The 26,964-nt window shown below is 39.1% G+C and overlaps 1 protein-coding gene across 4 annotated transcripts in view; it reads right to left on the bottom strand.

Moving 5' to 3' along the window:
• Window positions 1-26,964, bottom strand: part of CRB1 (crumbs cell polarity complex component 1) — a 244,451-nt gene that overhangs the window by 41,833 nt on the left and 175,654 nt on the right. For all 4 annotated transcript variants that reach the window (XM_062211545.1, XM_062211546.1, XM_062211543.1 and 1 more), the window contains 3 exons: window positions 12,108-13,064; window positions 5,954-6,501; window positions 3,688-3,853 (listed from right to left, as the gene is read on the bottom strand). In XM_062211545.1, coding sequence (XP_062067529.1) covers window positions 3,688-3,853; window positions 5,954-6,501; window positions 12,108-13,064 — 1,671 coding nt within the window. The remainder of the gene's footprint in view (window positions 1-3,687; window positions 3,854-5,953; window positions 6,502-12,107; window positions 13,065-26,964) is intronic.

Genomic DNA, 26,964 nt, shown 5'->3' with positions numbered 1-26,964 from the left:
ATCTTTCCATACCTGGCCCGTCCTTGATGTTGATACCTGTCCACATGTTACATCCTCTGAGAAGCTCTCCTCTGCCTCCCCAGGTTAAAACATCTTCTTCCCTGCATTCACTCTCCAGCCCATCCTCTCTTTTATTTCCTTCATGGCTCATATTATCATATGAAATTATGTGAGAATTATTTATTTGTTGGCAGGCCCCTTAACTGTCTTTCAGCACTGGAACACAAACTTGGTGAGACTCAAGGATCTTCTTTGTTTAGGTTTGCATCAAAGCACTATGCCTGGAATATTGTATGGCATATAGTAAGTGCTCAGAAAAATTATGAAACGAATAGTCTACAAAAGTAACTTCTCCATCCTTTATTTTGGAAAGTGAGATAATGATTAGAAACCATAGCGAGAGAAAAACATATCATCCAAGTGTTTTTATTCAAGTGTATTGGTTGACGGGATTAAAATTTCACTTGATTTGGAACGGGAAATTAAGGAGAAATTGGAGTTTAGAGAATGAAATAACAGCACGTGTCTCGTTATATGCTTTTAAGTCAATACTAAAATGACAACTGGCCTTGGCTGTCCAACACCAGAAGGAACAATATTGGCTATAATGCTGCAGAGATCTGTTTTACTACCACTGCTAGGAGCCTGAGCTCCCTTCTGGAGATCCAAGTACAAACCACACACACACAACCACATTTATACTTTGTCTTTTCTTCAGGGAGCTTTGGTGTAATAAACACACCAGTCTCTCGAGTGAGGTGTCAGTGTGTAAGTCATGCTTTAAACCATGGTAGGACACAGAGAAGAATGACAGGTCTTCACAGGGCACGCAGGATGAAGGACGAGCCTGACCTTTGAGAGTGTGCAGTTGGGTCAACTCTGATCTCAATATACTACATTTGAAAAGGAAATACAACAGTGTTGTAAGACCACATAAAATTAAAATTATGCAAGACGGCAAAAGTAGACTCTGGGGTTCACATCTGTCAATTAAGAAACTGATTTACAATTCTTACTGTGGATTTCCAATTCATTTTTTTTTTCTCTTCACTAAGATAAGTCAGGCTTTCAAAAGAATGCTACTAGGACTCTTCTGTATGCCACGGCCAGGCTCTTTCTGTAGCAGCATTGTGGTAGCAGTAGACATTCACTCTGCTTCTTTCTGACCTGTGTGTGTCCAAATCCCACAGCACTTTCTGTGTAGACTGAAGAGAGGTGTACAACAGGGCTGTTTTTCTTGAGCTGCCTCTGTGTTTAGAAATCCTACTCTTGAGGCTGGCGCTGTGGCATAGTAGGTTAAGCCCCTGCTTGTGGTGCCAGCATCCCATATGGGCCCTGGTTCAAGTCCTGGCTGCTCCTCTTCCAATCCAACTCACTGGTGTGGCCTGGGAAAGCACTGGAAGATGGCCTAAGTGCTTGGGCCCCTGTACCCATGTGGGAGACCAGGAAGAAGCTCTTGGCTTCAGATCACCATTGCAGCCATTTGGGGAGTGAACCAGTGGGTGGAAGACCTCTCTTTCTGTCTCTCCCTCTCTATGTTTGTTACTCTGTCTCTAAAATAAATAAATAAATTATTTTTTAAAAAAGAAAGAAATCCTACTCTTTTTTCCCTGTGAAAATGTACAAAATGGTTTGAACCTCTCTGTAAAATGCACCTGGAACTAACAACTTTGGTATTTCTATCAAAAGATTAACAATAAAATTAACAATTACTAAATTATTTTAAGTAAATCGTTCAGAGACATAATGTTGGGAAGATTGTGATTAAATTCCTGTGCCATATTAGAAACTAGATTACATTCCTTATGCCAAGTAATCATGTATTGTATGTATGCGTAGCTCACATTTCTTAAATATGAGATATAAATGTCCACAAATTCTTCTAGAAAATTTCCCCAAGGTGTTGGCGCAGTGGCCCACTAAGTTGATCCTCCGCCTGCAATGCCAGAATCCCATATGGACGCCGGTTCGAGTCCCTGCTGTGTCACTTCCGATCCAGCTCTCTGCTGTGGCCTGGGAAGGCAGTAGAAGACGGCCCAAGTGCTTGGGTCCCTGCACCCGCATGGGAGACCAGGAAAAAGCACCTGGCTCCTGGCTTTGGATCGGCACAGCTCCAGCCGTTACAGCCATTTGGCGAGTGAACCAACGAAAGAAAGAGACCTTTCTCTCTGTCTCTCCCACTCACTGTCTGTAACTCTACCTGTCATATAAATAAATAAAATCTTTAAAAAAAAGAAAATTCCCCAAGTATATAGACAGTGCAATGTATTCAATATAGGACTGTTTAATGTTTTTTTTAAATATAGAAGCATAAGAGTAAATACATTTTTCTCTTTCCTCAGTCAATTTGGGACCCAGAGTAAATAAGATCTTACTACTGATATCAATTCATTCTATCCTCCAATTCCATTCCATTATTTTAGTGCAGAGTTTTCTAATGCAATTTATGCACTTTTCTTGCAGATTTTGTACTTCATATCTAGAGCAGTTAAGTAAAAATATAGTAAATTCAAAGGCAAGTAATAATGAACTTATTCCCTTAACAAATATTTACTCACACCTTACTCACTTGGTATAGTATTCGAAGGGTTAAATGCAATGTGAGAAACCACATAGAAACTTTCTTTGCCTTGAGAAACTCACATTCTAGTGAGAAAATAGATGACAAACATATACACATACGACTGGAACAAAATACCAAGGATTGGCAAGAGATGTTGAGAAAAATAAAGCCAGAGGGGAGGGCATGTGGGTAGAAACCTGAATAGATGAAGAAGACCACCCTGAAGCTCTGGGTGAAGGCACAGGTGGTGTGGGTGTTGTGCTGCAGCCTGACCCATCCCGTGAGAATGGGGTCAGACACAGGTGGCATTTTGAGGACAGCTCAGTAGAGGGTTTTATTTTCCTCACTGTGTGGGATGGTAGTTCTGAGGATGGAGGTCAGGGAAATCAAGGCAAACAATTGTTTTTTCTTTTCTTTTTTTTTTTTTTTTTTTTTTTTTGTGAGGAAAAATTGGTGCTGCTGGAGAAAAATTTAGGGGCAAAGTCTTTGTGTAAGGGAAGAGTTCAGAATTCAGTGCTGGCCTAAGGAGCTGCTGCTAGACGGGACAGAGGACCCTCGGCAGCAGGAGAGAGGACAGACAATGCAAGCAGTGTGGTTAGGGCAGGGCTCTGCGCTCCAACTACAGTATTCCCGTGGGATTTGGAAGGAGGTTGGATTTGGGAAGTTGTGTCCTGCGGGAGTGAAGATGGGCAGGAGAACCTTTCACAACGAGGGACAAACTCAGCAAACCCCAACCGAGGGCCTGCTGTACTGCACTCTTCACACACAAGGTCACAGGATGACCTCAGGGAAACCTGCCATCGATGGCCCTGTTTCACAGGGAAGGGAGTTCTAGATGATGAGGACAGCAGCTTGTCCATGCTTTCCTTGGAAATCAGTGTTAAGTGATCACGGGCCATAGCTATGACATCTGCTTCCCATCCAGACACCCAGAGGCAGGAGGAGACCACAGGCCAGTGCTGTTTCTTCCTCTGCTCATACTGGGCCTATGTCACTGCTCACGTGTGAGTGACAACCACCAGTCTCATGAGCAGGCCTTGTCTGTATTCTCTTTACGAGTTTCCTCTGGGAACAGCTGAAGGCCCCATTTCACTGGGAGAGTGGTAGGTGTAAACTCTACTTACACTCAAATCCCTGAGGCACCACCTGGCACTGGGCTACAGGAGCACAGGGGCTGAGCAGGCACCAGTGCACCTGCTCGCAGGCCTTGCCAGTTGTGTGTGCCGGACAGGAGCAAGAGAAGTCATCCCACAGCGGGTAGCAGACGCCTCCATTGTGACAGGGCTTGGACTGAATGGAAAGAAAATCAAAAGTATAAGAACATCCTGGCACTTAGATATGAAGAGGTGACATCACATTCTCTGTTATTTTTAGGTGCTGATTTCCCTAAATCTTTACATTTTATAATTTCTATATCCATTTTTAATTGAACAGAAGAAAACCACCTACTACCATTGTCAATTCCTTTCTAGGAAATTAGGATGGAGGGGGGAGAGGGTAAATGAGAGATAGAGAGTGGGGAGGAAGAGCCAGACAGAAAATATAAAAAATTTATCTATAACACAAGGATTTGTGAAGAATGACAGTATTATTTGTAATTTACAAATGCCTCGGCAATTTTACACGTACTAATCAATCTTTTGGGGTAGAGATCACTACTCCAGTTTCCACAGGTGAGGAAGCAGAGGCCCCTCTACTTGTCCAATATCCCATAAAGAAATGAAATGGAGAAGGTGGGTACCCGATCCTTTGCACTGGTCCTTGATGGCCCACCCAAAAGTTACTCTGCTTCTGCATCAGACATATTACTAGTATTTGAATCCTCACATGGCCACTCACAAAAATATTCAAAATATAAGTATTTAAGAGGACATTTTCTTAGAGCCCAAACTTTATTTATCCCATATCTACCACTAATAGTGATTTAGTTTATAGAATCTTTCTAAACCTTGGTCTTTTACATCTGTAAGTAATGTCAACAAGAACAGTAATAATGTCTGCCTTATACAATAGTCCTTCAACAGAAATGAATGGAATAATCATGGAAAACAGAGCCTGGGGCAGTGGAAGTATTCTTACAGTAACGTTGTAATGATTCATTTGTATTTATTTATTTTATTTATTTATTTTATTTGAAAGGCAAGGTTACAGAGAGAGGTAGAGACACAGAGAGAGGTCTTCCATCTGCTGGTTCACTCCCCAAATGTCTACAATGGCTGGAGCTGAGCTGATCTGAAACTAGGGGCCAGGAGATTCTTCCAGTTTTTCCACATGGGTGGAGGGGCCCATGCACTTGGGCCTTCTTGTGCTGCTTTCCCAGGTGCATTAGCAGGGAGCTGCATCAGAAGTGGTTTAGAAGTGGAACCGGTGCCCATATGGGATGCTGTCACTGCAGGCCTGGGCTTTAACCTGCTGTGCCACTAAACCTGCCCCCATTTTTGTGTATTTAAAACCAAGCCTAGTATATGGCAAGAATCGAAGCTCAAAAAATGTTTAACCTAAAGTCTGTTTCCTTCCTTCCTTTGAAAGGTCATGCGGAATTTATGGCACACAAAATATGTCAAGTAAAACATGGGCTCTGAAAAGTTATATTTCAGAGGATTTGAACTCCAACTACTGCAAGAAGTTATTGCCCAGATTTTTTTCCTGTTGACTTAATAAAAGATTATAACAACAGTAGCTGGTCATCTTAGATGAAGCTAAAGGTATCCTACAAGAAGAGTTAATTCAGTTAAACCTCAGGGATGCCATTAAGAGTTTAGGAGTTACAGGGTGTTCAAGATGCCATTGGGATACCCTCATCGCACATCAGAGTGCCTGGGGCTGAGTCTTCTCTCTGATTCCAATTCCAATTTCCAGCTAATATGAATCCTAGGAGACAGCAGGTGATGGCCTAAGTACTTCGGATCCTGAGACCCATGAAAGAGACCCAGATTGAGTTTGGGCTCCTGGCTTATCCTGGTCTAGCCCCTGCTGTTGCTGACATTTAGGGAGTGATCTAGCAGACTGGCAATCTCTGTGTGTCTGTCTCAGTCTCTCCATGTTTGGCTCTTTGCCTTTCAATAAATAAATAAATAGACAAGTAAATAAATAAATTTAAACGTTTAGAATCTAATATATTATTATTGCTAGGTAATTTAATTGTAGGGCTGGAAGTCTGCAGCTAGAGTTCTTTGGGGTCGGCTAAATCAACCCTGATGCCATAAAATCAAGGCCACATTATTAGGCATCAAGGTGTATCCCCCAGCTTTGCTGTGAAAATAGAGATGAAACATTCTATTACTGGTGGGCCAGTTACATTGTCTTCAGAATTACTTTCATAAGTCACCAGTTCAGTAAAATAAAAGTTTCGTCTTACAGCACATCTGTAGTTGGTATGAATAATCCTACCTTGCAGATGTTGTCTCCAGTACATCCTTGGGTCACGTTGACAAGAATTGGGTTGTGGGAAGTATTGCTTGTTGAATTTGGGAAGAATTCCAGATTTTGGTGGTTTAATTGTATGTCTTGGATGCATCCTTTGAAGAACCCACCACTAACTTCAGTCTCTTGTCTGCTAGGCAGGCCGCCAATGTAGATCACATCCCCTCTTTGGATTTTCCACGTAGGAGTAGAAACAAATGCGAGGTTTTGTGAAGACTGGTAGAGTTCAATTTTATTTGGCTGGATTTTCAAAGTTATCAGATGGACATTTCCATCACTAAGAACAAATTTTACTACTAATTTGGGAGAGTTTGGGGTCAGCATTGCTAGTCTGCCATGTTCCAGCCAGACACGGATATATTGATAAGTGCTGTTTTCCAAAGCTAGAATCAAGCCTGACGGTCGCTGAGTTCGGATAAACATAGAGATGCTGAAGTTCTCTCCGGGACTCTCATCAAGATTAAAGACAGCATATCCAGTTGAATCATCCTGGCCAAATCTGCCTGCCACATACTCTTCAGAATCCAGGTCGAAGATCAGAAACAAAAGAAAAAACATCTTATGACTCAAAAGTAAAAAGGAATGTGAGAAAACATCTGTTCACTTGTATAAATACATACATGAGACAGGGTTATTCCATAGAATAACAGTTTGGACTCATTTTCTGAACATCTGAGTTTATTTTATCCCCCAAGTGATATCATTTCAGTTTGTAGTTAATAGTTGAGGCCCGTTGATCACAAAGGAGAAAAAGATGGGTTCAGGTGGTAGAATAACAGGCACACCTACACTCCAAATTGGGGAAAGACATATTTGGGCAAGAGCAACATATTACAGATGTGACATCTATCAACAGACCATTCAAGCAATCATTATTCTTGCTCTTTGGAGGCATGCTGAAGCAAACAGGTCTTTAAACCAATTTATTTTTAGGAAAGGACAGAAATCAATAATTAGATTGGCAAATCCACTTTGTGTATGACACTTCACATAATGAGAGGCAAGCAGTTGAACAAAGAAGCTGCCTCCTTCTATTGCGATGGTTGGGAGTAGCAGAGGCGTAAGAGACAAAGAAGTAGTAGGGAGCAAAGCTGAGTAATGAGCCCACCCAGTGCTATCTGTCCTTAGTGAGTTAGGACTACACTGATGTGGCCGTACTATTGACACGTGCCTCACCTCAACAAAACTCTTGAGATGTATAACAGGGCAATGTGACATTTTAAAAGACTGAGGATATATAAGAGCAAAAATTCCTATCTGCCTAAAACTTACCTTCTAGTTGGAGGAGACACATCAGATACAGACAAGGAAGGAAATTATATAATATGTCAGGAGGTGAGAATTCATTAGTATAAAGTAAATCAGGTAGAGGAAGGGAACAGGGAGATTTGGGAGCAGTAGTAGAATTATGAATGTTTTATTTTTAAAATAATAATTAGTGAAGAACCCTGAAAAGGTGACATTGGAGCAAAAATCCAATGAAAGTAGGGACATTATTGTAGTAATTCAAGAGGGAAATAATGATAGCTTGGATCATAGGTATCATGGAGCCAGTGAGCAGGAAAAGACTTTTCAAAAATGTATGGATTTTAATTTTAATTATGTATTTATTTAAGAGGCAGAAAAAGTGAGCAAGTGAGCTCCCATCTAGTGGTTCACTCATACTAATGTGCAGTGGCACCCCTCCTCCAAGAAAAGGCACCCAGCTGGCTAGAAACTCAACCCAGGACTCCTGTGTGAGTGGCGAACTCAATTATTTGAGCCATTACCACCACTTCCCAGGATCTTCATTAGCAGGAAGCTGGGATCAGGAACTAGAGCCGGCGATTGAACCCTCACACTCTAATATGGGATGCAGACATCTTAACAAGCATCTTAAACTTTAGGCTGAATGATGCCCCTCAAAATATTTGATGGTAGAACCAACACAATTCTCTGGAGCAAGTTCATCTCAGAGGCTTTTGACCCAAGCAGCTAAATGTCTGAATTCTTGTTTGCAGAGATGGGAAGAAAACTGGAGATTATTTTGAGAAGTGCAAGTCCAAATTCAATTGGGATGCCCTATTAGTGACCGAGGTGGAATTGACTAGTAGTCAGTTGATACAGAGGTTCAGGAAACATGTTCTTTGTTAGCTGTAATAATTTGTCATTGTAGATAAATTAGGTAATGCCATAAGACTTGATGAGGTTGCTGTGAGAGTGAATATTTGGAGAGAAAACAAGAGGTCCAAAACCTGAGTCTTAAGACACTGGAGAAATGGAACATCAATGATGACCTTGACAACAGCAATGTCCAAATGATATTTCTGTCCTCACATTTTTACATCCCAGGCTCAACCAGAAAAAGGATGATATTACAGCATGTTTGAATGTCATCACATAGTCCAGTGAAGGCTTGGACAGACGTAAGACATATTTTAGTTGAGCTGAATTATGGTGAAACTTGCTGAAGCAGCTATCTGCGTTTGAAGGCCTCCTGAATAAAAGGCGACATTTTCAGATCTCACACTTGATTTCCTACAGGAACACTGCATTTTGAATCTGCATTTGGAGACCACCTGCTCCAGGCAACTACAGGTAGCTTTCAAAGCATACTGTTAGATAAAATAACCCTTTGAAGAGGTTAACATCTCTGAATGTACTGCAGCACTTTCGTGTGAGATAAAATGCTTAATAAGAAAATCTGGCTCTTGAAGTTGGTGAGGTTTGAGGATTTGCACTGAATCACTCAACCTCAGGGGTGGTAGGGTACTGCAGGTCACCCCAAGATGCCTGCAGCCTCACTTTGTGGATCCAGATTAAAAGACAGAATGCAGGCCTGTTATGTATTTTTTTTCTCAGAAGCTTGACTCTCCAGCAGTCCTATTCTTCAGAAATCACACACTGTCAGAGTGTACGATTTGTGACATGATTTTAAAAACACCTGAAGCCACATATGACAAGGTTGTGGACATGGAAGGTATGGCTCCATATGTGTTGTGTCATGAAGAGGGACAACATATACTGATGAGAGATAATTCTGACCAGCTTTAATTATTGATGGGTTTCTACAAGATGAAATTTAATAAGAATGAACAAAAAGGTGCTTAGATCTAAATATGTCTTCATAGGTTTACAGTGAGAGAAACGGGGCTCTGGCATGAGTGACAATGACTCAAAGTGAGGCAGTCGTGAAATGAGGCTACCAAAAGAGAAGAACATTATGTAGAACGAGGGAGTTTAGGGTTCTGTGCAGCTGAGTCTTCAAGTACATTCAGGCACTACCACATTTTAGAAGGAATGTGGATTAGCACGTTTATTCCAAAGCAAGCAGGTAGTTGATGAAGTATCTGAAACTATGTCATAGGGTACACCTTGGAATATGCATCTTGGATGGTTCCAGACACTTTTCTTAAGTATTTAAATATTTTCAAGAGGAAGACAGGCTAACATTTTTAAAAAATTTGTGTGTCTTCAATAATTACAAAATGGTCCATGAATAAAATTCAGGGACAGATCATAGCTAAATATAAGGAGAAAGTATTTGTGGGATTTTTATTAAGACAAGTGAAATTCTCCATTCCTGGTGGTTAAACTGGAGTTTGGGACAATGGTGCAAAAAAGTTACTCATGGAATGAAGTGCCTTCTATCCTAAAGAAATGTAATTCTAAAATGCTAAAATTCTCGAAGATGGAGCACAGGCCTGAAGAGCAGACATATCTAAATGGGTTTTATGAATCAAATGCTGTCCAAGGGACAAGGGGTAGATGATGCATTTATTCTGGACAATTATCTTGGAAACTCTATAATCCAAGCAAGCTATGGATAAAAGATAGTGCTGAAATAACCTTATAGACAGACTGAGAATTGAACTTAGGGAAATCTTTCTCAGAACTCTCCTCATTGAGAGATTATATACATTTTTTTTAAAAGATCACTTTGGAAATCTCTGTGTCTTTTGTGTTTAGCCAACCAAGGAAATCCTGTACCTAGCCTGCTTGTTTATTGAAATGTGTATCATGATTGTGGAACACTGAGGCAAAACTACAAATTGGGTGAAGCTTGCCTTTGTTTTTCAGTGCATTGCTGCTCTTTTGAATATACATGTGCAATGACAGAAAGACTCCCTGTTCTCATGACTGCTTCTTAGCATTTTTTTTTGTAATAGGAATAAACTCCACAGAAAAATTCCTCATAGATAACCACACATACAGAGTATTCTAATTTTTGGCTAGGAGGTGATATGAAAAATATAATTTTCCTTAAAAATATACAGAGAATTTTTGAGGGGAAAAAAAAAAAAGATCTTACAGAACTCCCTCCCTCTAAAGTAATCATTTGAAGCCAAACATTTTCTTGTGGATTAAGCAATTTCACATAGCATGGGGTATAAGGAAATGGAGATGTAGTGGGTAACCAATTCAGCAACTTGGTTTAAAAAAAGTTAATTATTTTCCCAAGTTGAATAAAAAATAAAGCAAGCCAGAAGCCACTGGATTGAATCCCCTGAGTCTATTTGCTAGGACAGTCAGCATCTCCATGGTCAGTATTAACCTCATGGGTCACTGCATCTGGAAGCCAGTCAAAATGAATCCGCATCTGTTTGTTATTTTGTATATGTAGTAAAAATATTGCCTTAGGTCAATTAAATTTTTCTTCAAAAAAAGTGAACATTGCCTCAGCATAATTTCCCCTTTTCTCCCTTAAAAAAATCACTAACCAACTTGCCACTCTACTTAAAATATTACATGGAGCTACGAGATGCCATACCTCATGGTCAAACAGGGCCACGATTTGTAATGAATGCTGTCGTGGGGGGACCCGTGAAGAGTTTCTAATAATTCTTAGCCATTTGAACATGGCCCAGGGCTTGGCTAAGACTGGTTTTAATTTTACTTCATATAAAACAGGGAATACTATTTACCAGATGTTGTCCTATTTCAGCTTACTCTGAAATCTTGGAGTAAATTACAGCTCAACTTCAAAGCAGTCCGTAACAATTACCTCACAGATTTTTTTTAGTGCATGATAATAATAATTAAAAGAAACAGGTATGCATTGCTCACTTTCAACAGCAATCTTTGAAATGTTGTTGAAAATTAAGGATTTTGAAGTACATTGCAAACTGTGATTAGGCAGAGAAATTAGATAGCTTGTTTATGGCATCCACCAAGTGTTACTGTTGTTATCTTTCTTTCTTTCATTTCTCCCTCCTTCCTCTCTCCCTCCCTCCCTCCCTTGCTTCCCTCCTTCATTCCTTCCTCCCACCCTCCCCTCCCTCCTTCCTTCCTTTCCTTCCTTCCCTTTCTCCCTCTTTATCTCCTTCCCTCCCTCCCCTCATCCTTTTTTTTTTTTCTTAAAACACCTAAGAAGGGGGCCAGCACTGTGGTGTAGCAGGTAAAGCAGCCGCCTGCAGTACCAGCATCCCAGTTCGAGAGCTGGCTGCTCCACTTCCCATCCAGCTCTCTGCTATGGCCTGAGAAAGCAATAGAAGATGGCCTAAGTCCTTGGGCCCCTGCACCCGTGTGGGAGACCTGGAGGAAGCTCCTGGCTCCTGGCTTCCGATCAGTGCAGCTCCAGCCATTGTGGCCAATTGGGGAGTGAACCAGTAGATGGAAGACCTCTCTCTCTTTCTCTGCCTCTCCTTCTCTCTCTAGGTAACTCTGATTTTCAAATAAATAAATATTTAAAAGAAAAAAAAAACTACGAAGAATATCAGTTTTCTCCAATGCAATACCGAAAAAAGATAGTGTGAATAACATAAGATTTATAAATGCACTAAACTTAAGCATGATTTTGGAGCAAGTATGAATTACATACTTGAAAAAGTGGAAGGAAGTGAATATTTACTGAGAAACTACTGTGCACAAGATACTATACCAGTACATAGCATTGACGAGCTTCAAATTCATTTGGTTAGGAGTTACGGGCTTATTTAGCTCTCTGCATGAGTGAAACTCATGTCCTATGAATCCACTCAAAATTAATTAATGCACATCGCTGCCCTCTTCCTTGTCCTCAACAGTGGCAGCCAGCAGCGGAAGTCCTGAGGGGTCATTATATTTCGTAACGGACAGTAGCCGGCTGGCTGTTTCAGCTGCTCAGCGGCAGGGCGCTCCTGGGCACCCAGCCTTCTCTCACCTCTCAGACAGTCGGGGCCTGTGTAGGGCCTGTAGCAATCACACTGGTAACTAAGCCACAGGTTGGTGCAGCGTCCTCTGTTTTGACAAGGTTGATTTTCACACCAGTCCTTTCTCACACAGCCTGCCTTGACATTTGGTGAAGAGCCCCGTGCAATGTTCTCCAGGGTGATGTGATGCAAATCGATTTTAATGTCTTGGAGACAGCCTACAAAGGAAGGTGTGGGTGGTATATCAGAGATGTTAAGCAGGGCGATGGTCCTGTTGGTGGTTCCCACTGGGAAACCACCCAAAAAGGAGTCCTGTGAAGCACATATTGACTGATGACTTAGAAACGGAGCCGGAGCTGTAGCGATGCATTCATTTTCACAGGAGCTGTCCTTTAAGATAAGAGTCACATCCTCTGCAAATGTGGCCTCTGCGGAATGCCACTCCCCATCGCTGGTGTTGTGGGGAATGTACAGAAGCACCTTGGACTGATTACGGACTTGGACTAACAAGTGAACGTAGCCATTCAGCAGCGCCAGCTTCACAAACATGTCCCTGTTGCCTCGGAGAAGCAGAAGTGCCGTTGGCTGAACAGTCTGAAACCTGAGGGCTATGGTGCACACCGAGTCCACGGTGGTATCTGAACCACTTGTGACCCACAGGAAGCCATTGCCCTCAAATGAAAATGTGGTGATGATTTCACACAGGGACCCTGCATAGCCAGATGGACACAGGCAGCTGAATCCGTGCTGGCCATTTTGGAAGTGGGGAATGCATATGCCATTGTTTAGGCAGTGGTGGTGGGCACAGCCCAGGAGCACATCAGAACAGTTCTCTCCTCCATAAAAGACTCCAGAAAGATTATCAAATGGGCATCTGCAGATATAACTCCCAGGCAGGTTCTCACAAGTGCCACCATTTTGACAAGGATTTGAAGAGCATTCGTCGATGTCTTCTTCACAGTGTATTCCTGTTAAACAAATAAAGACTAGGTTATAATTACACTTATAACAAATAGATCAGAAAAGGAGTTTTCATATAATTTTCAGGCATAACCTTGTAGAAGTGCAGGGCTAACTCAAGTTTAGGAATGTAAGGGAGCAGAATGTAAATAGTGTTTGAGAAAAACTGAAATGGATGATGTTACTCCACAACTATTGTGAAGAGACCAGTGTCATGGCAGGCTTTGAATTCTTCTCTTAGAAATAACATGCCAAATCCAGTGAGTAACTCGAAGTGTCGCACACACACACGCGCGTGCGCAGCACTGAAGATCATAAAAATGGGACAAAAAGGAAAGATTGTTCTAGCGGTAATGCTAGACATATGTGATTTGTTTGAGGGCTCCTTTCTCAGTTATGTCCTGCATGGCTAATTTCACTGTATTCTACTTGGAAACAATTATTTTTTTAAAAAAAGGATTTGTTTATGTATTTGAAAGGCAAAATTAGAGAGAGGAAGAAACACAGAAAGAGATAGAAAGAGATCTTCCATCTGCTAATTCACTCCCTAAATGGCCACCACAGCCAGGGCTGGGCCAGACTGAAGCCAGAAACCAGGCGCTTCTTCTGGGTCTCCCACATGGGTGTCAGGGACCTAAGCACTTGAGCCATCTTCCATTGCTCTCCCAGGTACATTAGCAGGGAGCTGGATTGTAAGTGGAGCAGCCAGGCTCAAACCAGTGCCCATATGGGATGCAGGTGTTGCAGGTGGCAGCTTTACTTGCTATGTCACAATACCAGCCTAGGAATAAAGATTTTGTCTTCTGTCATATTTATAGTTCCCCACAACTCCTTAAACAAATGTCTGCTGTATGTAAGGCTGGCAGAAGGCTCTCACCATGGAGTGCTTCTACAGTGAAAGGAAGGCGTTTGCTCCTAATATGGAATTCTACCATGAATGGTGACATCTATCCCATAACAAGCTCCTGCTTATAGTTTTGACTTCACTGTCTTTTAGTCTTTTCCCTAATTCCAAATCAAAGAAGTATATTTAATATCCACTAACCGAATTATTAGAATTGACTTCATCAAGGTGAGAAAAATGAGCTTTTCCAACAGCATTCAAATGAATAGTGAAAACAAAAACTGACAAATGCATAGCTCTTTCTGGGTTCTCCCCACACCTTCTTCTGTATGATTATATTCATGCTCACCACGACTTTCTAAGATTTTCAGGGTCTATATTCCAGCTCCTTTTAACAAAAGTGGAGGGTTAGAAAGAGCACTTCTGCAATTCGACCTTAAATTAACTAGGATTTTAAAATGCAATCTGAAACTCTATTTTTAATTGATAATTTAGAGTATTTTCATTTATTGTATTTGAAATTTAGAGTATTTTAAATTAAATTGATAATTTAGAGTATTCTCATGTATTGTATTTGTTTTCCCATTTACCTTTATGTCTAAATGTGTATTTTTAAGATTTAATCAAAAAGCTCCTATATGGATCACATTGGATCTGAATTCCAGCGAGACTGTGTGATCTTGAACAAGTTACACTCACTTGTGTCAAGCAGTTAAGAGGAATATTGAACAATTTGTGAGGTAAGAATTAGTGAGAAGGATTTCCTTGCATCTAGATTAAAATTTCCAGAAGATCATATGACTTTTCTGCTCGCATTTCAAAAACAGTGTCATCATCACTCTTGAAAACCTATAGAGCAGCATGTTAAGCCACCACTAGCAATGCCGGCATCACATCTGAGAGAGCTGAGTCAAGTCCCGGGTACTCTGCTTCCCACTCACCTTCCTGCTAATGCGCCAGGGAAGGCATTGGTAGGGTGGCCCAACTGCTGGGGCCCCTGCTGCCCATGTGAGAGACCAGGATGGAGTTCTTGGCTCCTGGTTCTGGCCTGGCGTGGACCTGGCTGTTATAGCCATTTGGGGAGTGAACCAGCAGATGGAAGAGTCTCTGTTGGTTGCTCAGCTTTTCAGATAAATAAATATTTTTACAAACATATAGTAAATAGAATATCCAATCACAGATAATGATCAAAAGTGCCAATGCAATTTAGAATTCAAACTTTTTTCTCGGCAAAGCCAACTCCCGAAGGAAGACCTAAATTATTTCTCCTTTTTTTCCTATTCCTTCTGCTCTTTCAGGCTAGGTATCATCCCCTTCCATCTGAAGACTCCTCAAGCAGCTGGAAAATCCAACCTGCCTTGCCACAGCTTCCTCTCCTCTGCCTCCCAAGTTTAGGTGACACTGAAGCTACTCTCATGTTGCTTGGGACTGGATCATACCTGCCAACTCTAAATCAGAGGTAGGCTGCAACTCAACACAGAAGTAAGTCTCTCCAAGGCAATCTCTTTACAGATCCTCTCCTGGAAACTGTGCTCAAGAATTTCCGCAGAACCCTGAAAGGAGTGTCAGCTAGTCAAAAGCCTGGAGCCCATTATTTGTATTTTGACATTCTGTATTTTGATATTACTCATAATTAACTTTGGTGCCTGACAGCAACCACAGCTTGACCCCTTCATTGAAACTTCAATTTACCATTCTTTCAAATTTACAAAACATCTACTCTGTATTGCACCCTTACAGAATGCTATGTGAGATGTGAAAGAAAAAAGTAGAGACCTGGCCTCGGTCTGCTTACAATACAATGGAATGAGAAATGTCTGTGAAGAATCTCTGTATATAGCAGGTTCCCATAGAATGTAAGCAGTATGTAAGGATCCAAGTTTGGCAATATCACAGCATATTTAGCAGTTTAAGGAGAAGACTTGGAATGAGAGAGAATGATAAATCTTTACAGATAACTCAATTTTATAAATTAAATAAACAAATGCTGATTATATATCTATAATGTATAAAGTACTGTGGATAGCATGGAGTAGTACCTAGTTCTTCCTTCAATGTGTTTAATGGAGTAAGACCATTTGTGAAACATTAAGTGATTGACTAAGAGCAAGGCTGAAGAGCTATCACTATGCAGTATGTTGTGGACTCTATCTACATGGTGAACTACTGAAGTAACAGCTGCTGCAAAGCGCCTAGAAAATCATACCACCTAGGGATGGGCTGGGAAAGTCTTGTGGGGACAGAGCTCAGTGCACCAGCTTTTTAAGAACAGATCACATTGATAAAGAGGTCATTGCATGCCGAAGTCAGCAAATAAACAAAATGTTTCCCTGCAAAAAAGCCCGAGACATAGAGAGTTGACAATGAGTTTTACGATCTGATTGGCATGGAGGATTTATGTAGGAAAACCAAGTTAGAAGTAAGAAGTAGCTAGACTGCAGAAGGTCTGGGAACTTACAAGTTTTTTACTAATTTATTTCATTTTTACTGATTTACTTATTTACTTTCTGACAATGGGAAGCAATGGGTGATTTTTGAACAGAAGACCAACATGATTTCAAATAAAGATCCATCCCACAGGAATATGTAACACAGAGAGAAACAAGTAGCACAACAGAGACAGGAAGATCAGCAAGCCAGCTATCAAAATTGCCCCCATGTAAAACTATGAGGGCCTGCAAAAGGACTCTAACTTCCTTATAATTTACTATTTCCTTCTTTTATTTATCCTTGGCCCACAAAAAGTATACATGAAAGCACTTTTTTACTATTTGTTTGCTGTATTTTTTCTTATTATTCCTAAATTTATACATTTGATCTCTCACAAAATAAATGCTAACAATTTGATTATGTCCTTTCTTTAAATATAAACAGGGAGGCTAGTTTTAAATTTTACCATCATTAAAAAGAAGGCAAAAAAGCCTATATTAGCATCAAAAGTCTGAAGAATGAAAAGCATAGTTAGGTATGATAAACTGTGATTTATACTATTTATGCTACTCATACTGACTTTAAAAAAAGTTTTAAAAAAAGTTTATTGACATCTCCATTGTAAAATAAGGTCAATTATTTTCATTAACAGTTGGAAAAAACATTCAAATATTTTATTGGTTATTTGGCTTGGTAAAAACAGGATCTGCTGTCAATCAAGATAAAAGGATTAGTCAATATTGTAGGATTACCTGTGACATTCATTCTTCTTAATTAGGTATTTTAGTTAACTATGAAATGATTGTTTATGTCCAAGTGTTTACAGCATGAGGTGTATTACTTAAAGTTTACTCTTTTTTATGTAAAGTCAATTCACTTAAGTAAATAAAAACTATCACTTTGTTTTATTTTTTCAAAATTCATTAGGGTATCTAATTTTATTATCATATTGTGTTACAAAAGTAATCATGATAGGGAAAATTTCTGCTAGTATATTTTGAATATTCATCAAAATAGATTATACAAGTTTCCTTCAAAAGTTCATGGAACATTTTAGTTAAAAGGTATTTTAGTCTAAAAATTTTTCAATACATGCATAGTTTTTTCAAAGTTCACATTTTCATGAACTTTATGAAGAGCACTTATATTAATGAACAACAAAAACACAGGTATAGATGGGCTTTATGTTTTAAATATTAATGTCATTGGCTATGAGAATGACTTTTGCATTGTTCTCACTTTATTAAAAGGCATGGGTAGTGAAATATTTAGTTGAAAGTGCTACACAGACTTATATACTAATAAGTAAGTTTCATTTTGATCTGTTTTAATCAACTTGGGTGTTTTCTTTATTTTTATACTGAGAAATCTAAGAGGAAATTAAATGTAAAAGCCAAGGACTCAAAGCATGAGTATATTCACTTTTGTGTACTCAAAAGTTTTTTTCATTCAATAGTAGTATGTTACAGCATTAAATATTGTTAAACACCTTTAACACTCTGATAACATATCTATTAGCTTATATAAGTAGTAATAAAAGAATGAGTTACCTATGAACATTGCCATTAAAATGGGAAAACCACGTGTCCAGATTCCAAACATTTTCTTAGGGGGCAAAAAAAAAAGAGATGTCCATCCAAGCATCTATAGGATTGACAGCATAAGATTCTGATGATTTTGTACCATCTCCGATAGTGTAAGCTTGTTTTTCAATGCCACTTTCTTCTGCTCAGGTAGCGAGTGTGAGGACTTATTTTTGACTCATTTCCCCTCCCCAAGCAGGATCAGTGAGGCTTACTGTAAGTCTCATCTGTGCTGCTTACCAGACCGACTTTATATTCTTAGATCCCTCCCTGCTTTCCACGTGGCACTTCCCCTTTTATGCCACACTAATGAAAGTTTACAGTATTGCAACACTGGCATGGACTCCATTATCATGGAAAAATGAGTTTTGGGAAATCAAAGTACAGTCTGGCATTTTGGCCAATTCAGGAAAATTTATTAACTGTCTAATAAGACAACTACTAGAATTCACTTAATTGGAGCAATAAGAAGTATAACACCTTTTAAGAACAATGTTTTTCCTATTATAGAAGATCAGGGCATGGTTTCTTTTTTCTTCACAATGAAAATGCTGGGTTTTGGTATTATTTTATCTTTTTTCTGTTTTGCTTTTGAATAATGGATCGGAAATTCATGGCACTTCAACTCTATTGAATGTCTATGCAGAGAATGTAAGGGAGAGAAAAGTTAAGGAAAAAGAGCAGAAGTGTTCATCAAGTGAGACTGAGGTGAGAGCTACGTTTTTCCTGCAATCCCTGCAGGTTCCACATCTGGGGACTCAGCCTGATCAAAAACACATATTTTAAATTGTATCCGTACAGAATATGTAAAAACCGTTTTGCCTTGTTATTATTTACTGAATAATACAGTCTAAAACAATATACATAGCATTTATACTGTGCTAGACACTAGAAGTATCTAGAGCTGATTGAAAGTCTACAGGAGGATTTCACAAGTTATGTGCAAATATTCTTCCATTTTGTATGAGACACTCAAGCATCTGCAGAGTTTTATATCCGGGGGGTTCGTGGAATCAATCTCCTGTGGATACTGAGGGACAAGTGTTCGTGTGTTGTGCTCTCAGATTTAAAATTCCACCCTCAGTGAAAGAATAACTGTGCTACTTGTTTCAAATCCAATTGCATTTAATTTTGTGCAACAGAACAGATTGACTATGTGAGGTATTTGAGTAGTTGGTGCTTGATTCTTTGTTATCTCTACATTTTCTCAGAGGAGGACTGGAGGACCTGTGGAATTCTCACATAGGCAGAAGTGCAGGCTGCGAGGTCACCTAAGGCTCCCAGAAGGACCATTGTGCCTAAACAGTTCATTAGAGCAATTTCCTGCGGTGGAGATCCTGATTCTTGGAAGCCTCTAAAAAGGTGGAAATGGTTCCTGGGGGGTTGGGGGTGCTAACTGTACCAGGAGGTAGTCGTGAATGCCTTACCTTAGTCTATCTAAGTCTACCAAGGGTCAGACAAGTTGTGATGGAAGCCAGGTGATAAGACAGAACGGATATAATACTGCATTTCTTCATTCATTCTTCTTAACTCTTCTTTACTGAAACCCCACTTTGCCTGTCATTGTTTAAGTACATGGAGACATGATACTGAGTCAAAGCAGACATAATCCTACATCATGGGCCACACAGTCTGGCCAAGTTTAGAGCAGTGGGGAATGCTGGACCGAAGGGCCTTTGGACCTAAAGCAGTAGTTAACACGTGGGGGTTAGATAGTGATGGTGGGATGATGAGGAGACACAACACAACCCAGAGTTCTGATCTATGGATCAGTTTGTGGAGGAGTTTCTAGTAGTTCTCTGAGAAACAGGGTAATGAAGTGGAATAAACAGAAACAGGGAGTCAGACAAAACTGGTTTTCAAATGACCTGTTTATTACTAGGCTATGAGGACTGTGGAAAACTAACTGCTTTCTTTCAGATATTTTTTTTCTTTCTTGATATATGTGGGCATAATAATGCTTATGAGATAATTACTTTTGTGTTGACAAAATGAGATAATTCAGTGCTTAGAGGATACTAGTCATTCAAACTAGTTTCAATATTTTTTCTGTAGATTGCATTAGGGAATAAATTAGTTAGATAAAAATACAGAAGGCATTTTTCCTAAATATTTGATCTTTTATCAGGTATTGTCTTTGTGACAAAAACCACTGTTACTGATGATGTTGTGGTTATCAGGATCCAAAAAGACCTTGACAGGCATGAATCATGGACTTTTATGTTATTTTATTTTATTTAAGATTTATTTATTTATTTGAAGGCAGAGTTACAGAGAGGCAGAGGCAGAGAGAGAGGGAGAGAGGAAGAGAGAGAGAGAAGAGAGAGAGAGAAAGAAAGGAGAGAGAGAGAGGAGAGAGAGAGAGAGAGAGGTCTTCCATCCGCTGTTTGACTCCCCAGATGGCTGCATCGACTGGAGCTGCACCAATATGAAGCCAGGATCCAGGAGCATCTTCCAGGTCTCCCATGTGGGTGCAAGGGCCCAAGCACTTGGGCCATCTTCCACTGCTTTCCCAGGCCATAGCAGAGAGCTGTATTAGAAGTGGAGCAGCCTGGACTCAAGCCGGCACCCATATGGGATGTCGGCAGCAGCTCTATCGCTACGCTACAGTGCCGGCCCCAATCATGGACTTTTAAAAGAATTTTGTCAGCAAAAGCAATGTAAATTTGTACATTCTGTCCTTAAATTTTATTAAAATGCAAACAAATCAACCTAGGGATGGTGTATAAAAACAGGATATAGAGTAGGGACATAGATTTTAAAAAAAATAGTAACATTTACATTGTGGATATATATACACATTCTAAAGTTAGAAGTAGATATATACGGATACCTGTGGACAGAGCTCAATAATATGGTATCAAATGGAAGAAGGCAGAAAAAAAATGAGAAATTTAGAATGCCATATACATATATATGTAGATATAAACAAACCATAACAAAACATATGATTATATGAAAATCACTTTATATATATAATATATTTCAATGATTTTATAAGGAGGGGAGAAATGAATGAGGGTTAGAGAAACAGGATAGGACAGAAGTAATAGAGTAGAATAGAATAGAATAGATAGGCATAAAGCAAATAAGCCAAGGTTTTTGTGCCAACCAAAGAAAACAGATTTTCCTGGGCTGAGAATAGTTAACTCCTTTCACTTGAGACTTAACTACTACAAAACTGGCTGAAAGAGACATAGCTTACCAGATGGAAACATTGGATTTCAACTAATAAAAAACAAATATTAGTAATTAACATTAATACTTACAGAATATAAGGCAGTTTATGATTTATTGTCTATATATCTATCATCTATTTAATCTATCTATTATTCCAACTTATTTTTGAAATCCAGACTTATAGTGGTGTGGCTTCCAAAATGTGGATGGCATTGGGGCTGTTAGGAAGGATGACAGTATGTGGGGCAAAGGAAATGACAATCCCTCTCTAACCTCAGATTTTATAAGAGATTTTTAACTTAGGAGGAAGAGATAAAAGATACACATTGCATTCAGGAAAGCTAATATGAAAGTGAGTTTACTTAAAAGGATGTCATTAGAGAAATTCTTGAAGGAAGTGAGGATATTTATAACCAAGAGAAGAGCAGATGCTAGAGCACATCTGAAGGGTCTATGTGTACTTAAAAGTCCATGCCCTGAAATTGTTTAATTTATTCCCACCAGTGAAAGCTGGTACAAACGGTGAGATGCCATCCGATGCTGGGTTTATGCTCATTATGCAGAGTATAGCAGTCGATGCTGATCAATCACAGAGTCAGCTGTCTCAGGAGAGAGCTATGTTTCCTGACATTGAAGATGTGCAAATTCAGAAAGGACTGCCATTCGGTATGGATGCTACAATGGAATTTTAAGAAAAAGTGAGTTACGGAGTTCAGTGGCCCCTATCAATTCTTCCAGTCCTGAGATCCTGTCATAATTTCTAAGTAAGAATATACTTCATGCATAATTTTTAATTAAACAATATAAGTAAAGAATTTTCTCTAAGTGGGGAACATACTGAATAAAATAAGATCTAGCAGCTTCACAACCCTGTCAGTTTTTCACATCTATAAAAAGAGAAGGAATAACATCCCGAGAGGGCTTCTATAGGGCGTGGAAGAAGGAATTGTTTAAACCATGTAGTTCCAGGTCACAATAGGAGTTTATAAATGCCACTGGTCCTGCCATCATTTGTCTTCTCTAATTTTATTTACTTAAGAGGATACTAAGGTGTTATGATATCCACAGTTTCCCCTATGTAGATTACAGTTAAATCTCATGTTCTTGAATGTCATTCACTATACAAACAGCCTTCACAAAGCTCAAGAAAATACGTATATGAAAAAACTGCATAGATTTCATTTTTTGTGCATCAAAATAAGCTTGTCTCTCAAGTACATTTGCCTATGAATATTTTGAAGTCAACTTACGGTAATCTCAACTATCTGAACATAATCAACAGCCAAAATTTATTCAAAGTGCTTCAGTGCTTACAAACAGATATTATAAAATCATTAACTGTCAGGCCCAAATTCATTATTATGTTAAACTCAATTAAATAAGTTTGTTTATCAAATATCTCAGCTTCACTGGAATAGAATCATCAAAAAAGAAAGAAAGAGGGTCTACCATGTGAATTTCCACAATAAGAAATGCCAACTGACAACTTGACATTGAATGTGAGTGGACAGAAGTAACACCAACCAAGCTCCCCACCTGGGTCATATATCCTGGTAAGGGCTTCACCTATGTGGGTATCACTCATTTCAGTGCATCCTACCTTCATTTCCAGGTGGCAAAACTGAGCCAAGCTGTGGTTGGCATCATTTTGTCTAATTCCTGAAATGAGTGTTTTCTATACAGCACATTGCCTCTGAGGAAAATCACACACTGAGCTAGCATAAGATATCATTAAAAAATATAGAAGTTTGTAATCATAGAAAATGGGAGTAAAATCACTTTCTAAACAGCATAGGACAATAATCAAAAATAAAATCATCAATAAAAAACTAAGTTGCATGCAACATTAAAATCCAGAAATGCAAGAAAATATGTAATATATATTTGAAATATTTTAATCTGAAATGCTTAAAAAAATTTCTGATAATAATTGTAAAAATGTGTTATGTTGAAAGCTCTTAAATGTGGGCCACTCCAGTCTTTAATGATATCAGAAAAATGTGGTGTGACTGTTGGTGATTTGTTTGGATATTAAGATTGCTTATTTGTGTACAGCATAAGCATGTATGCACTCCTTTGTTCTTTACTTTTACACATATTTAAATTGTGATATGAGACACATACACAAACACTCTCTAGACCTGCTATTTTTCAGTAGCATATGGTAGTGCAGATGAAAAATACTGAGCCCAGAGGAAGATTTCATTCAGTCCATTGTGTGAAAAGTATTCTAATATCTTCAAACGAAAGACAAAATAGCTGTAGAAAGCTTCACATCTCAGTTCTCCAATATGCTTGTTTTGCACTTCAAAAGTCACACTTTGAAGCTCAGTGAATGTAGGTAGCTGATTTTTAGTTACTTTATGGACTAACACACAGAAAGTGCAGCATTGCACATGCTCAGTCTTGTTGACATTACTTTGAAAAGTAATTTCAGAGAAACTCAACCCCGTTCAACCAGAGCTATCCTAATTGGCTTTGATCAGTAAATCATCAGAAACGACTCTGCTTTTGCTTAGTTCTTTTTTCCCTCTTGTCAAAAGTGAATGATTAAACACTTAAGTTGTGGTGAATTACAGAAATCGGCTTCGTATTGGGTTGGATGTGTTGTTATTCCAAGTACTGTTTTCTTTCTCTGTGCCATGGTAAGAACTGGCTTTGCATTCCTTAGCAGCACTGGTTGTCATTTCTCACCAATTTATTAACATTTTCTTGTGCATAGTACAAAAATGATGTCAAAGGCCAAGTAAATTACTGACTCGGTAAAGTCTGACATTCAAGGCCCTCTACAATCTGGCTTTTATTTATCTCCCAGAATTACTTTCCACTGCCAGTACATACATAGTCTATATTAAGACATTTTTAGTAGTATAAAAATTAACACACTTTCAACGCTTTCTCTGTCTTTTCCTTTGTCTGTCTGTCTCTCTCTCTTTCTCCACTTATTCAAAATCTTATTTTCTGGGGTCAGCTCAGTGGGTACTTAACCCTATTGGAAAGCCTTTGCTTGGGTCTCTCACTTATTTGTCCTTGTACATCTGAGGCTTAGCCCAGTGGAGGCCAGCAGGGACTACATTATATTGTTACTACTGATTTTTCAATATTTGTGATTTCCTTTCTTCAACTGTGTTGGAAGACCGTTAAGTGTAAATACTGCCTTCCGTCTTTACTTTCTAGAATTACATAACAGAACTGTATGTTACACACAGTATTATATAATGTTCACAGTACTATGCATTAATAGATAGTATAATATATTGATTATATCTTTGATGAAATGTGTGTGATACTGTCATCCATTTCCTAAATGAAAATAGATGTGTATTCACTCTATCCTGCATAAGGATGAGGCTACTGCATTGAAAGACAACTGAAGTCTTCACACAACACTAGAGTTAGGAACCCGGCATTCACAGATGTCTGAAGTATACACAGATGGATAACACAAATTTAAAAATCATTTCAAAATGGATATTGGCATTTTGTGATTTATTGTTACTGTGTTTTTCTTGAGAGGGTTTATAGTACAGACTCCTTAAAATTTAATAGAGTAAGAAACTCTTTGTGTAGGGCAAAGTGTGTTTAAAAATGTAGGTTGTTAAGGCGTATCCCTAGAAGCTCTGATTCCGTAAATCTACCCTGGACCCAGACACTGCATTTTACAAGCACTCCCAGGAAGTTCTGATAATGGCGCTCCTCAGACCTGGGTTAATATTTTAGCAATGGGGCTAAACGTTGTTGTGGTGCAGCAGGGTAATGCCCTGGCCTGAAGCGCCAGCATCCTATATGGTTGTGGCCATCTAGGGAGTGAACCAGAGGACGGAAGACCCCTCTCTCTGTCTCTACCTCTCTCTGTAACTCTGTCTTTCAAATAAATAAAATAAATCTTTAAAAAAAATTCAGAAAAATTTCAAAGGGCCACTTGGTCCAAAAAAGGCCAAGAAGCCCTGAATGATGGAAAGAAAACTCCTCTAGAGATTCCCATTTTATCTACCAATGTAGTTCAGGAACTGGGCTCTTGGCTATTTGATTTCTTGATAGAAGGCTGGAAATACTTCACCAAAATATGTTTTTAACATTGCAATTTGACCCAAACCTGACGTCTCTAACTTACCCTGTATCTCAACATATTCTGCACATTAGCTCAATAAATTCCATTATGCTCTTCATAAAATAGAAAGAACATATTAAATATAGAATAAAGAATTTCCCTCCACATTTTGTCTTTTGCTCTAATCATTTTTTTGCTTTTGACCTTAGTACATTCTTAAGGTTAAAAAAATTTTTGGCATGTTGTAGCACGCAAACACTGACTTGGCTTTTTAATTGCTTTTCATATATTAATTGACAAGCTGTTAGGTAGGAAGTCAGAAATGAGCTTATGTGTGTGTGACAAAGACCTAAGGAATTGACATCTACAGCGGTCCAGAATCCTCAGTCATCCAGGTACAGCCCAGTATCTGCATTTCAAAAGTCCTGCCTGGATCCTGATGACCTTCCAGGAGGTCCTGCCCCTTCTACCTGATAAACATCCTTCCTCTAAGGCAGGGCGAAGCCAGCCAGGCTTCTCCTGTCTGATAAGTAGTGGCCATTAGGGGAGTGAACCAACGGAAGGAAGACCTTTCTCTCTGTCTCTCTCTCACTGTCTATAGCCCTCTCTCTGTCTCTCTCACTGTCTAACTCTGCCGGGGGGGGGGGGGGGGGGCAGATAGCTATCAACTACAAGAAAGGGAATAGGTATTGTCTTCCTATAGAGACCTGAGTTGGGGCTTTGACTATGCCCCAGGGTAGTCAATGAACAAGACCAATGACAGATCATACATTTATTCTGTTGGCAAACACAGGGTGTGGCTTTGCAGTTGCTAAGGAAACAGATGAGCAAGAGAGAAACAGAGAGAGAAACTCACCACATCCAACATCAGATTGTAGTCATGTGTGAGTTAGGATGATTTGGCCTCAAACTATAGAAAACAAGTGACACTTGCATAGATTGTAACATGTGTTAAAGAAAGACATCAGGGCTGTTTGACTTCAAGACTCATCAAGGTCAAAATCTCAGGTATCTGCCACCTCTTTGCTCTGTTTCACCGAAGCCTATTTTCACAGTTACAGAATGGCTGCAAGTGGCACATTGTGCATATGATTTCACACTCACTAGTTTCTGATAGGTTTTCCTTGAGAAAAAAATAAGAACTATCCTAGAAGCCATCAGCAAAACCTTGCTCATTTCCTTTTCTAAATGGAAGGAGGAGGGACCAGGGTTATTCTTTGGAACTGAGTGGAATCAGCTTTTTCTAATGTGCATGGCATCTGGGAAAAAAAAGGTTATTAAAGACTCAGAGTTCTTTTAGGAAGGAGTACAGAGAGAATGCATGGTGGTAGGACAAACACATATTGTGTGTGTGAGTATGTGTGTGTGTGTCCATTATGCATCCTTAGTGCTCCACAAAAGAAAGGGAATGTAACTCTAAAAAACTAACGGGAAAAAGGCCAAAATGTGATTAATAAAGGAGCATGAAGAACCTTTTAGACTGCACTATATTCATAATAATAGGCATAAAAAGTGGGTTTCTATGGAAATGAAGTAAAAAGATATAAGGAAAAAAGGGTAAAATGAGAAAGCAACAGGGTGATATTAGGAAATACAGATTAATATCATAAAAAATAAGCATAAACTAAAACTAGAATTGCAATAGTGCTATTAAAATCTGTACTGGAGACAGAAAAATGAAAAATTTGTCCTGCAAATAATGAAATATATACGATCTAAGAGTTGGTTATGCAGATATGTTTAGTTGGTGAGACTTCATTGAACTACATACTAAGGTTTAATTTATTTTATTTTTATTTATTGTACTTTACTAAACAAAA

The sequence above is a fragment of the Lepus europaeus genome, chromosome 14 (genome assembly GCF_033115175.1).
Source record: "Lepus europaeus isolate LE1 chromosome 14, mLepTim1.pri, whole genome shotgun sequence".
Lineage (NCBI taxonomy): Eukaryota > Metazoa > Chordata > Mammalia > Lagomorpha > Leporidae > Lepus > Lepus europaeus.
This window is presented reverse-complemented; position numbering and strand designations above follow the sequence as displayed.